Below are 13,547 nucleotides of genomic sequence, written 5' to 3' on the forward strand. Positions count from 1 at the left end.
TCTTGTGGAAAATATCCAGTACTTATAGGATAATTAATCATTTTTGTTAAAAAATGAGTGCACCCTGATAAGCAATGTTTAATTAACTTATTAATTGTTAGATCAAAACCACAACTAAGGAAGGGATCTTCAACAGCTTGTTTCTCCATCAGTATATATATATATATATATATGTGTATATATATATATGTGTGTGTGTATGCATGTATGTATGGATATATTTATGTATGCATAAATATATAGTTGTAAACTACATTTGAATTTAATATTTTTTATTATGTAAAGGCTTGACTTCTTTAGAAAAGTCAGACCAAAAAAAGAGAAAATGCATTATAGAAAGTGAAAGTGATGAAGAAGAGAAAAAGCAATATAAGCGAAATAGAGTAGTTCTTTCTGACAGTGACGGCGATAAAGATAATCCAACAGACCTCTGTAAAGTCCAGTCACCTTTTAAGCATAAAGATGACATATTAAATTATGGTATACTAAAGAAATTATAACTAAATAAAAATGAAACAATATAATAATAATTCAAATAAAGTAAATAGTAATCATTTTTTATTTTTTTATTATTTTTTAATTGTTTTGGAAAAGAAAGAAAATAATTCTTTTTTTTTTTTGAGGAAGAAAGTAGCCACGATGAAAGTGATTTGGACTGTAATACAAATGATATAATAAGAAAACAGATGTTATTTGATTTTATAACTACATGTACACTAGAAGATCTTGTTCTTATTCCTGGATTTTCTTTAAAAAAAGCTGAAAAAGTTAAAGGCTTGCTTCCTTTTCATGACTATAATAATATGGTATGTTAATGAAATTTATTTTGTATTCATCAGAGATGTAATCTATGGAATCTATTGATTACATAATTAAATTTTCATTGAAATATTTAATACTGTTTAATTATATATTAATATATATATGTGTGTGTGTGTGTGTGTGTGTGTGTGTGTGTGTGTGTGTGTGTGTGTGTGTGTGTGTCTTTATAAAATCATATGAAATAATAAAAATTGGTGTTTTGACCTCCCAAATTATATTCTTGCGGGTCATGGTTAAAAAAGTTTTATGAAATAAGTTTTTACAAACGGTATGTATGGATGTATTTCAAAAGTACTAAATATTTATAACGTTTAAAATATTCTTATTCTTAGACTGAAATATTTTAAAATGGCATCCAAAATATTTTTATTGTTTATGATAAGTTACTTTTAATTCACTTCGTTGACACATTTTATATATAACATAAGCTATCACGGGCTATTCTAGGAAAATAATCTGGGCGGCAGTACCACTTGTGTTGGCAAAATTTGCCGAAAATATTGCTAAATGTAGACATTTTTTCGCAAAAAAAAAAACAATATTTGCCATATAAAAAAAAGGTCCTCAATTTTGAATATAGGCGACGCCCAAATACAGTCAGTATTGGGCGTTGATTTGGTCTAGAATAGTCCCTGGATATATATATATATATATATATATATATATATATATATATATATATATATATATATATATATATATATATATATATATATATATGTATATATATATATATATATATATATATATATATATATATATATATATATATATATATATATATATGTATATATATATATATATATATATATATATATATATACAGGATGGATATATATATATATATATATATATATATATATATATATATATATATATATATATATATATATATCCATCCAGTTTCACTTCATGGTAAATCAATGGTTGCCTTTTAAATTAAAATAAAAAAAAACCTTTTTATTATTTTCTGTGGTTATTTAAAAACTTTCTTCTTTGAACTATTGTTGTTGTTTTAAGTCAGAGTTACAAGGCAGTGAGACATCTGCTAGTTTATAGTTGATACATGTTACAAGTAGCTGGGTAATCATGATAATCTTGTTTCTAACCTGTAATACTTAGTTTTATATTATTAATTATTCTTATAATTAGTTAGTTAATCTGTATCAGCATTGGTATCAGCCTAAAACAGTAAAGTAAAACATTCTTTTTGTATATTAGAACTGTTTTTTTTTTATTTTGTTCAAATTCATTTTATACTTGGTCAAAGTCATTATATAATACAAACTTTTTATATAATGTAATGAATTATATATATTGTATATTAAATATAATGAATATATATAAATTTGTCTCAATTTAATAAAATTAAAAAAATATAATTCACTGTTAAAAGTTTTGTTGAAAAATAATTGTAATTATATAAACACTTTTATTATGGAATCTTAAATTATTGCAATAGTTATTAAACTTCCTGCGCTCTAATACAATAAGGATATATAAAACATTTTTTATAAGCCGTAAAAACTTTTATAGATCTTTGATTATCAAATTTTTTATGGATTAAGTAAGTAAAGTTGTTGATAAATGAATGGATACCTAGTGTGAAAACCCATAAAAAATGCTTGTCTAAAGAATTTTTTCAAAAATGGGATATTTTATAAGTTTTCACAGCATGATAAATAAAGCTCGTTATGCATATATGCTTGTAACATTAATGTTACATATGCTTGTAACAAAACTAAAAATAAAATTAAAATTTTATTATTTAGTAAGCAATTTTATTACTTAATAAACAGATAGCTTGCATAAAAAATTGGTTGAAAAAGTTGCTTATAATGACCAGTTTAGTCACAACTATAACCTTTTCAAATATTTTGATCAGATCTAGTTAAGTTACATTGAAATTAATTGAAAAGCAGTAAGCATATAAATGGCCATAGAATCAGTCATTTTAACTCCACGAATCAGTTACTTCTTGACCAGTGAATTCATGATCATATATATTATACAGAGCGTGACAAATCGACAAACGCGCAAATGTTTGTTAAAAAAAAGACAGAAAAATGAACGTCATGTTTCCTTATTTTTACTTAAGCAAGCGTTGGCGTTCGCTCAAAATTTTTAAAAACAAACGCATAACTTCAGCAATTTTTCAAAATAATTATGCGATTAATAGTTTTTTTATTTATTATATAAAAAACATATTTATTATAAAAAAACAATAAGTTACTAAAATTTAAACGCATTTTCAACGACTTTAAAAGAAACCATGCTAATACTTTCTTCAATAGCGTTACTTTTAAGTTTAATAAATAAACTGAAGAAACTAACGCAACTGAAGAAAGTAATTATGTTTTAGCAAGGTTTTTACACGCGTTTACAAAAGCATGGGAAATTTTAGTTAAAATAAATGCATTTGCAATTACTTTAAAAGAAACCATGCTAAAATATTGCATTTTTTTATTTTTTATTGTGCGTTTAACAACACCAATAATATGATATTTTATTATTAAATACTTAATACTATAAATATAATGATATCATATTAAGTATTTAATAATAACTTATTAAATACTTAATACTATATTATTATTTTTAAATGTTTTAAATGAGAAATGTCAAAACAGCCTCCGTTTTATTTTTAGTTCCCTTTAACAATTTCTTCAAGTTTATACATTTTTTCATAATTAAACAAAATTTAACAAACTAAATTGAGAAAAATTCATTATTTTGTATTAATGGATAACAGTTTACAGTCATAAAGTTATTGCATATTAGTTATCATTAAGTATCTTATTAGTTATCATTAAGTTGGGGGTGGGGGGAGGGACTTCTCGTTGTCAGTTCGAGTTTATTCAATAATTGAACACAAATCGAATGTGTTTAGTTAATCAAATATAATTTGAATTTTGAACCTAAAGTTCGATATTTAAAAAGTTGCTGTAAAATCGTATTAAACTGCTTCAAAAAGTCGCTGTAAAATTATATTAAAACGCTTTAAAATGGAGGACAAGAGAGTAAGGAGCGTTATTTGGCAATTGGGCGCAATGGTTGTCCACTAACATGGTGGAAGCAAAATAAAAGTCAATTTTCTTGTCTTGCTAAGCTTGCTCAATCACTTCTGGCGATCCCAGCGATCAGTGTCAATTCTGAGCGTATGAACTCAACATCTGGGCACATCATTTCCATTAAACGTTGCAGTCTTCTATCAGAGCATGTAGAAGATCTTACTTTTCTTCATAAAAATTTGTAGACTTTTAGCATTAGGATAAGAGTGGTTTGTTCATGATGACATTTTAAAATGAATTGAATGAACTTTCGTTTGTTTAATAATCTCAAACTCAAATTCAATTGATTTTTTTGTAATCTCGATCGAAGATAAAAAACCTAATCTTGCACGACTCTATTGACAATCTTGTGACAAGCCCCGTTGGAAACATCGTTGTCAGTCCTGTTATTTGACATATCTATTTGACTCTTAAATTAGACATTCGTCAATAAATAATGAAACGAATGTCAACGTTTATTAAAAAAAAACAATTTATACCGCCCTGTTATATATATAATATTTATTACATATATATATAATATATTATATATATTATATGTATATATAATATATATTATAAATATATATAGTATATGTTATATATAATATATACTATACATGTATAATAATATATTATATATGCATATAATGTAGGGTAAAGGAAGGTATGTTCGTGATATATGTAATTTCGTGATATTTCGCTCGGCATTTGTAGCGAACATACCTATTAGTCAAAAACATCGAAATTGCGTCAAATGGTACCCCGGGGTACTACTGTCGATTCACAAACAGTTGTTGGGTGCGTGTGATACGTCAATTGTTTACTATCAGTTTGTACATTCTTTAGCATTATTTAACGTGCGTTCAGCACATTTGTTTGGAGTACTTGTCCAACATTTTTATTTCCAGACTTGTGTTTTAAGGTAAGTAAATTATTTTTATTAAATATTAAACTAGAAAAGATGCTTGATTTAATGGTAAAACTTTTGTTTTTTTATTAACTTCCTATAACTTATGATTCCTTATCGCAGTTACACATTTTCTTAACGTTTTCACCTCAAATGAATTTACATTTTTAATCATGTTTCTTTTATTAAATATAATGACATTAAAAATTGTTTTAAGCACGATATAACTATATAGTTAAATGATAATAATATCTTTCTCTATACGAATCTGCAAATATTTTTGCAGTAAAGCACGAAATTACCTAACTGGACTATCTTATGTAGTAAAGCCTAATAAAGTAGTCACTGCTATTGGTAAACGTTATGTTTATAAAAGAACTTATGCTGATCGTGGAGAAACGTATACACTTTTAGGATGTGTATGTGCCAATGGATCATGGATTCCACCTTTAATTATATTCAAAGGCGTTAGATGGAACGATAATCTTAAAGCTGATTGTTTACCAAACTGTATGGTAAAATTATCTCCAAAAGGATGGATTAATAGTGACTTATTTTTGGAATGGTTTAAATTTTTTATTGATTCTATTCCAAGTGAACGACCTGTGATATTATTCATGGATTCACATGCATCACACATTAACATGGATGTTATATTACTTGCAAAAGAAAATGAAATATATTTATTTACATTTCCAGCTCATACTAGTCATTTATTACAACCACTAGATGTAGGAATATACAAGCCACTTAAGTCAAACTGGGCCACTAGCTTAAATGACTTTATGAGGGAAAATCCTGGAGAAAAACCAAATCGGACAACTTTTCATACAATATTGAATCCAGCATTTATTAAAAGCTTTTCTAAAAAAAATATAGAAAATGCATTTAAAAAAAGTGGCATTTGCCCTTTAAATAAAAATGCCATTCCTCCAGAAGCAATAGCTCCATCTCAATTGACAAACAGAGAGATTCAAAGTAAAGAAATTCAACCACACAGTATACTGCTATACAAACATTGTTAACTATTCCATCTGTAGAGCCAACCACACCTAACCCTAATAGGCCAAAAAGGGATTCAAGTGCAAAGTGTCTGACTCCTCCTGATCAACCTATTCCATTAACTTCAAAGGATTCTATTCCTGTATGTTCTAAAAAAAGTAAAAAAAAATAAAAATGCTTCAAAAGATGATGATTGGGAGTGCGGTGTTTGTAAAAAAAGTTACAACAGTGATGTAAAAAAAAAATGGAAAAAAATGGGTGCAGTGTTCCTATTGTTTAGTACCTTATCATGAGAGTTGTCAAACATATGAGGACATTGGTGAAGTATTTATGTGTGATACATGTTGTCAACAAGAATGTGATTTAGAAAAATAAGTTAATCAGATATAAGTATGGTTAATATTATAGTTATTATATTAAGAGTTTTTTGTAGGTCTGTTATTTTATTTTCTAAGCTACCTATGTTAAAAGTATATTTTTTTTATATATAAATATAAAGTAATGAAAGTATTATTATAATTTTGTTAACTTATAAGCCTGACTATATTTATATTTTATGAACTTAAAGTCTGATTGAATAGTTATGAATTCAAAACAAGTGTTGATATTTTTTGTTATATTATACCAGATGTTATACTTAATTAATAAAGAAAAATTTAAATATTATTGTGTATTCACGAAATTACCTAACCACTATCACGAAATTAAATATCATATCACAAAATTACCTAACTTTTCTCAATGACTTTTGAGCTTTTATAAAAACTTATCAAAGGACTTAAAATCCCAAAACTGCATAGATTCTAGTAACTTTACTCTATGTACATCAAACAATTAAAGTAATTAAGTAAAATTACTGAAATTGACTTTGTAATTACACATCTAGTTAATTTATCACGAACATACCTTCCTTTACCCTATATTATATATAGTATATATTATATATATAAACAATTTTAAAATGTATTCTACAAAATAGAGTGCTCAATGTTCTTAAAAGAACAGAGCAATAATAAATTAGTAGAAAATCACTTAACAAAAATTTAGAAATCATTTCCGATTTTTTGTTTAGTAAACATTCTTGGTTTGCATGTGTAATTATTTTCTAAATGCAGGCACGAAAACAAGTTTCTCCTAAAAAACTATAAAAATAAGTGAGCTCAAATAATAATTACATTAAATCCCCTGTCTTGATGTTTTTTAAAAAAAACAGAAGATGTTTCTAAAAAAAACCAGAAGTAATCAATTCTTAAGAATTCTTTTTATAGTTGTGTCAGCATATTCCACAAAATATATGAAAATTTACAGTAGTTAAGACATTTACGACTTCCTGTAATTTAACTTTTGGTATAAATTGATGTTTTATTAATTTGATCATTCATTTTTGATGAGTATTTATTAATGAAACACAGTGTTAAATGAAAAATTTTGTTAAGTGGTTCTCTACTAATATATATTATATATATAATAATACGTGAATATACATAAATATATATATATATATATATATATATATATATATATATATATATATATATATATATATATATATATATATATATATAATGTATAACATATAAAAGTATATATATTTCTTTATATTTTTAACCATAGATTGAAAAACTTAATGAGTTGAGAGGTTTTTCAATAAACACGGTATGTTATTTAGAAAATCAACATTTTTTGATCTGTTTGTGAAAATTTGTGTTGTAATTCCTTTAAAGTGTTTAGAGTGTTTTTGTTTTGTGGTTCATGAAGTGAATTTTTATATTTTATCTCACTATTTTGGTTAAATTATTAGTTTTTAAGCGAATGTAGTAATCTTTTGGATGAACAAAAAAATTTTCAATCACTAATTGCACAATGTGAAGCAATGAGCAGACAAACTGAATCAGAGGTATCAGTTTTATTACAGTCTTATTAGAAACATGAATTTTATTTATTAATAGCAACTAAACCAAATAAAAATCTTTTTTTATAATAATTAAGGTATTCTTACATTGCAACGATGTCACAAAGTTACCTATTCAAAAGCCTTCCTTAGTCAATGAAAAGTAAAATTATTTTAATTTTTTTTTGCATGTTATTCTTTGTTCTCATATTTTTTTTAAATAATACTTATTTTTATTCGAGAAAATTTTTTCACTCAAACAAAAAAAACACCTAATTTTTTTGTGAGAAATGTAATACTTAACAACTACCAAATTAAGTAATTAATTTAAAAAACAGGTTTAGTAAGTAATAATAAATACTCCTGGCTAAAAAGTAGTTATAAATACACCTGGCTAAAAAGTAATTATAAATACGCCTGGCTAAAAAGTAATTATTACGCTTGGAATTAAAAAGGCAAGGCTAAATCTCAAATAAGAATTTTTTTAAATTGTTGTACAGATGTCCAATTAAAAAGGATAAATCACAGTTGTTTGTTTTATATTAAGTTTATAATTTGTTTGAAAATAAATAAATTTTTCAAAATGGCTGTTATACAGTTATAATGAATTGTGTCAAAAAGATATTTAAAAAATAGGAGTGAGTCAAATTCACTTAATTTTCTCCAAAAAAAAACTTTAAAAGCATATTTATTAACTATATATACAGTCAAGTGTACATCTATTGACTGAACTAAATAAGGGTTGGCACAGTGTACATACATCAACTGAGGGTTTAGGATTGGGAAAGCAGTCAAGTAAATTTTAAAATGTTCTTTTAAAATTTATTAGATAGAAATAACAGCCTTTTAATAAAAAGTTTAGATAATAAATTATTTCTTGTACATAATTAACAAACAGAATGTATAAATTATTTCTTGTACATAATTAACAAACAGAATGTATAAATTAGTTTATATATTCTTTCATATTATCGCTAATATAGTATACTCGACCATATGAATATAGTATACTCGACCATATGAATATAGTATACTCAACCATATGAATATAGTATACTCAACCATATGAATATAGTATACTCAACCATATGAATATAGTATACTCAACCATATGAATATAGTATACTCAACCATATGAATATAGTATACTCAACCATATGAATATAGTATACTCAACCATATGAATATAGTATACTCAACCATATGAATATAGTATACTCAACCATATGAATATAGTATACTCAACCATATGAATATAGTATACTCAACCATATGAATATAGTATACTCAACCATATGAATATAGTATACTCAACCATATGAATATAGTATACTCAACCATATGAATATAGTATACTCAACCATATGAATATAGTATACTCAACCATATGAATATAGTATACTCAACCATATGAATATAGTATACTCAACCATATGAATATAGTATACTCAACCATATGAATATAGTATACTCAACCATATGAATATAGTATACTCAACCATATGAATATAGTATACTCAACCATATGAATATAGTATACTCAACCATATGAATATAGTATACTCAACCATATGAATTCTAAGTAAAAAACATTTAAAAAATAACAGTAGTCCAAGTGCTGAAATTTGTAAGCTGTAGCCAAGATATTCAAATGACATAAAATAGTGTTATGGCAACACTCAACAGTGCTAGTTTTTTATTTAAAGTTGCTTCCAATAAGACTGTAAGTAACAACTATTTAAGTTGGGAGATACTAAAAAGTTGAGAAAATAGTCAAAAAGCAAGATAACAGAAGGTTTAAAAAACCGCAAACTATATGAGTCCAAAAAAAATGAAGATTAGCAAAATTATAAAAAGATCCAAAAGATTGTTTGAAAAAATGATCTAGATAAGTAAAAGTTTTTAGAGTATAATGGAACAGTAAGAGGATGCAGCTGGTGCAAACACCAAAAGTTAAAGGGTAGAGCAAGGCTTTTTTTTCACTCTCAACAAGGATACATTTTACTCTTACTTTCTTTTACTTCCAACAAGGATTTACTCCCAACATGGTTGCAAAATATTGGCATACTGGCTCCAAAAAAATCCAGAGGGAATTTTTCTAAAAAGGCCTATTTATGCTGTATTTTACCATATATGCTTGATTTGAAGGCTCATAAATATATAAATGCTACATTTTATACAAGCATGTAACTTTTTTATAATCCAATCTAACGCTAATTAGTATAAACTAATTAGCGTTAGATTGGATTATAAAAAGAACTGGTTTTTATTAGCATTGACATTAAAAATGTAATAATGATGTAATAATGATAGATTTAAAACATTGGTTGAATGTTTAGGAAAATGTGGAAAAGTTACAGAATTGTTTTTAAGAATGTAGAAAAATCAATAAATAATTTTGATTGCACAACAGGTAATTGCTAAAACATTATTTTGTGTGGAGAAATATTTTTATTATGTCAAGTAACTGAACAATATATAATTCAGGAATTAAAAATATATTATTACTATTAAATAAATACTTTATTAATATTATAATTAATATATACCTCATTTTATTTGAAATAAAAGCTTGCTTGATAACTTGTAAATTAGAAAATCTTTAAGTGTTTAAGTTTTGTTCTAAAAAACACGTGAATTTTTATTTTGAATAAAACTTTTGAAAGTTTATACTAGATAATTTTTAAAATAATTTTTAGGTCAATGTTAGATGTTTGCATTTTGATATGCAAAATACTAATATACTAGCACTCAAAATTTAACTTTTTAACTAAAGAATTTAATTTATTGAAGCATAAATAAAGTGAATAACATTTTTTTTTCCTTCTAAGATAATAAGCTTAAGGCTCATGCGGGATTCCTGTATGGGTCTCTGGAACCAGCAAAGCAACCACTGCTGCAAGCAACCACTATTAAGTTGAAAGTTACTAGAAAACAAAGAATAGAGTTAAAGAGCAAGGAGATGGTTGACAGAAGACTTGATAAGACAAAGGAAAATATGAAAATGTGAGAGAGATCCAAAGCATTAAAGTGCTGGGAGAAAACTAGTGAAATAAAAGTTTTTAGAGTATGATGAGGAAGATACAATAAAAGGATGTGACTAAGTTGATTAGCAAACAAGGTTTCCATGGTCTATAGTAAATAATAATCCAAGAAGAAAATAAGAAAAGGACTCAGTGAGAAAGTTGTTATTCATTAATATAGGAATGTTGACAATATTGCAATAGTTATTTGCAGTAAATAAGTTTTTTTGGTTTAAAATTCACAAAGGAGGGATTAGATTTAAAATTGGCTGCCTGTTCTAAGCAATCGAAAAAAGAAAACTTTTGTTAAGGCAGAAGTATAAAGTTAAGTCATTAGCAAATATAGCCACTTGAGAAGTAAGAATGTCAAAAAGATCATTAATGTAGATAAGAAGCAATGCAGGACCAAGGATAGAACCTTGTGGTTCCCTAAAAGTTATTTGAAATAAAAAAAGCTAATGGCATAAAAAGATGACAATTACTGGGGTTAGAATGAAATAATTTAATTATCTCAAAAATTTCCCTGGAAGCACCATATGAAGCAAGTTTATAGAAAAGACCAACATGCCAAACCTTATCAACAAATTTTGATAAGTCAAGAGCAATAGTCCTTGCCTTGTCGTCTCTATCAAATGCACAATAGAATCTTTCAGTTACAGCAGTTAACAAGTCAGCTGTAGAGCTGAAGATCTAATACTGTATTGATTGTTGTTAGAGACTAAGTTATTAGACTCAAGATGAGATGAGATGTTAGAAAATTCTTATTTAAAGATTCAAAGACCTTGCTAAATATAAAGACTGATCAGGCAATAGTTGGTCAGAGTATTCTGTAGAGTGTTTTTAAAATTGGAACCACAGATGATATTTTCCAGCAGGCAGGATAACAAGATTCAGTCAAAGGCTTATTAAGTAATTTTAAGAAAATTGAAGAGTGTTCTGGTGAACACTTTTGTAAGACTACAACCGGAATGTTGTGTAGATCACAAGTGGAGTTTAATTGAGAAATGACTATAGTAATTAAAGCCGGAGTTGTTTGGATGTCTTACAATGGGTAAACCTGGAATGGTAGGAAGTTAATTGGAATGGTATGGCAGGAAGAGTATGGCCATTAAATTCAAGAGTTGAATTAGAGTAAAAATTCTTTGCTAATAGTTCTGCCTTATACTTGGGAGAGGTAATAAGATCAGACCCGTGAATTAAAAATGGAATGTTTGATTTTCCACATTTGAAATCTCTAGATCCTAACTTCTTAGATAAGATACAAGATTTAAAACTGGGAATAATGGAGCTTAGCATCAGACAGCACCTCTTTAAATTGATTTCTTGCAATAATAAAAAGGTGTTTGTTCTCAAGAGAGTTGTTCTTTCAAAAATGATTCAAAAAATGATTTTAATTAGACATAGCAGCTGCACAAGAATGGTGAAGAAAGGAGTAAAATAAGGCTTTACTTGAAACCAACAAGAAGGAATAAAAGTTTCCATACCTGCCTGATTAAAAAGGTTAGGTAGGAGCTGTATTTATCGGTGGAGAATTAAAAGAGATTAGATAGCAGGGTCAGTGGTTTAGAGCCAAGCCATGTGGTGAGCATTAAAGTTATCAATAACAACAATATTGGCAGAAGAATATAAAATAGGAATGGGTAATTTGATCAAAAATTACATCTAAAAGAGGACAGTCTTGAGAAAAAGGAGAACAATAAAGAACAACGAGAAATTGAGAAGTGATTGAGTGAGAAGGTACTAAGCAGAAGCACATAAAAAATAGTCAGAGGATTCAAACCTAATTTCTTGACAAATAAGTAAATTGATGCGTAAACATATGCCCCAGCCAAGCATGTGACTATTGGAGTCTTTGCAAATCAAATGGTAATAGCCATGAATACTGAGATTTGAAGAAGGAATAGCCAAATTTAAATTAATCTCACAAAGAGAAATCATGTTCAGTGAAATTTTATGTTTTAAATTGTAACTTTTAGTATGGCTAATATTAAAGAAAATTTGACTCATTCTTGCAGTTGTTTCAGTCCTGCTAGTTAACCCAAAGTTGTAACTTAGGGCATTTTTGTGGCCTTCACAATGCACACTAAAAGCACTAACAGGGACACCATCCATGGGCAAGATGGCACTGTTAATACTCTGATATTTTACTGTTGTTGATAGAATCAGCCTATCTGAGTGCTACCACAGAGTTTAAGAAACCTCACTTTGAGCTGGCCTCAGAACCATTAAACTGAGTTTTAGAACTTTACCCTCATTGGGAAATAATAAAAAGAGTTGCATAGCTACTATCAAGGAGGCATAAGCAAAAATCTATGAGTAGAGTCAAGAAGATCCAGCTTCATCATCCTAGGCATAAAACAATGTAATACAAGTTTACATCTCCGCCAGCTTAATAGATGAAGGAGTGTTAGTCTGGTCAATAGAATTATTCTGTTTACCCCTAAAGTATTTATTGAGGTTTTCTACAAGACAGTAGCTGGATGCAGTTAACATCTGCTTAACATGAGTATTTTTATCAAGATATCATCTCTAGCTTTAACTCAACCAAGTGTCCCAAAGCAGGAGATTTTTAAATCAGAGTTTTTTTCTCCTAGCTTTTCCATAGAAAAGCAAATTTTACCAGGCAGCAAGAAATAAACAGTTGATACTGGGTTACATGTTACCAGTAGCAGGGTAATTGAGATAATCCTCAACCTGACCTGAACTGGTGAATGAACACTCCTCCAGAGGTTTAGACAAAACACACCTTCATATAGGAATTTGCAGATGAATAAATTGCAGACAAATTGCAACTTACTGGTGAGTAAACAATGCGCCAGAGGTTCAGACAGAAGCAAACATACATATAT

The 13,547-nt window shown here is 27.2% G+C and overlaps 1 protein-coding gene across 3 annotated transcripts in view; it reads left to right on the forward strand.

The window, feature by feature from the left end:
• LOC100210288 (SWI/SNF-related matrix-associated actin-dependent regulator of chromatin subfamily A containing DEAD/H box 1) overlaps positions 1–13,547 on the forward strand; it is a 37,346-nt gene that overhangs the window by 4,550 nt on the left and 19,249 nt on the right. For 2 of the 3 annotated variants that reach the window (XM_065793320.1, XM_065793321.1), the window contains exons 2-6: positions 301–480; positions 628–806; positions 7,399–7,440; positions 7,586–7,681; positions 7,774–7,838. In XM_065793320.1, the coding sequence (XP_065649392.1) occupies positions 301–480; positions 628–806; positions 7,399–7,440; positions 7,586–7,681; positions 7,774–7,838 (562 nt within the window). Of the gene's footprint in view, positions 1–300; positions 481–623; positions 807–7,398; positions 7,441–7,585; positions 7,682–7,773; positions 7,839–13,547 lie in introns of all 3 variants that reach the window. The other variant, XM_065793322.1, reaches the window with a different exon arrangement.

The sequence above is a fragment of the Hydra vulgaris genome, chromosome 03, assembly GCF_038396675.1.
Source record: "Hydra vulgaris chromosome 03, alternate assembly HydraT2T_AEP".
Lineage (NCBI taxonomy): Eukaryota > Metazoa > Cnidaria > Hydrozoa > Anthoathecata > Hydridae > Hydra > Hydra vulgaris.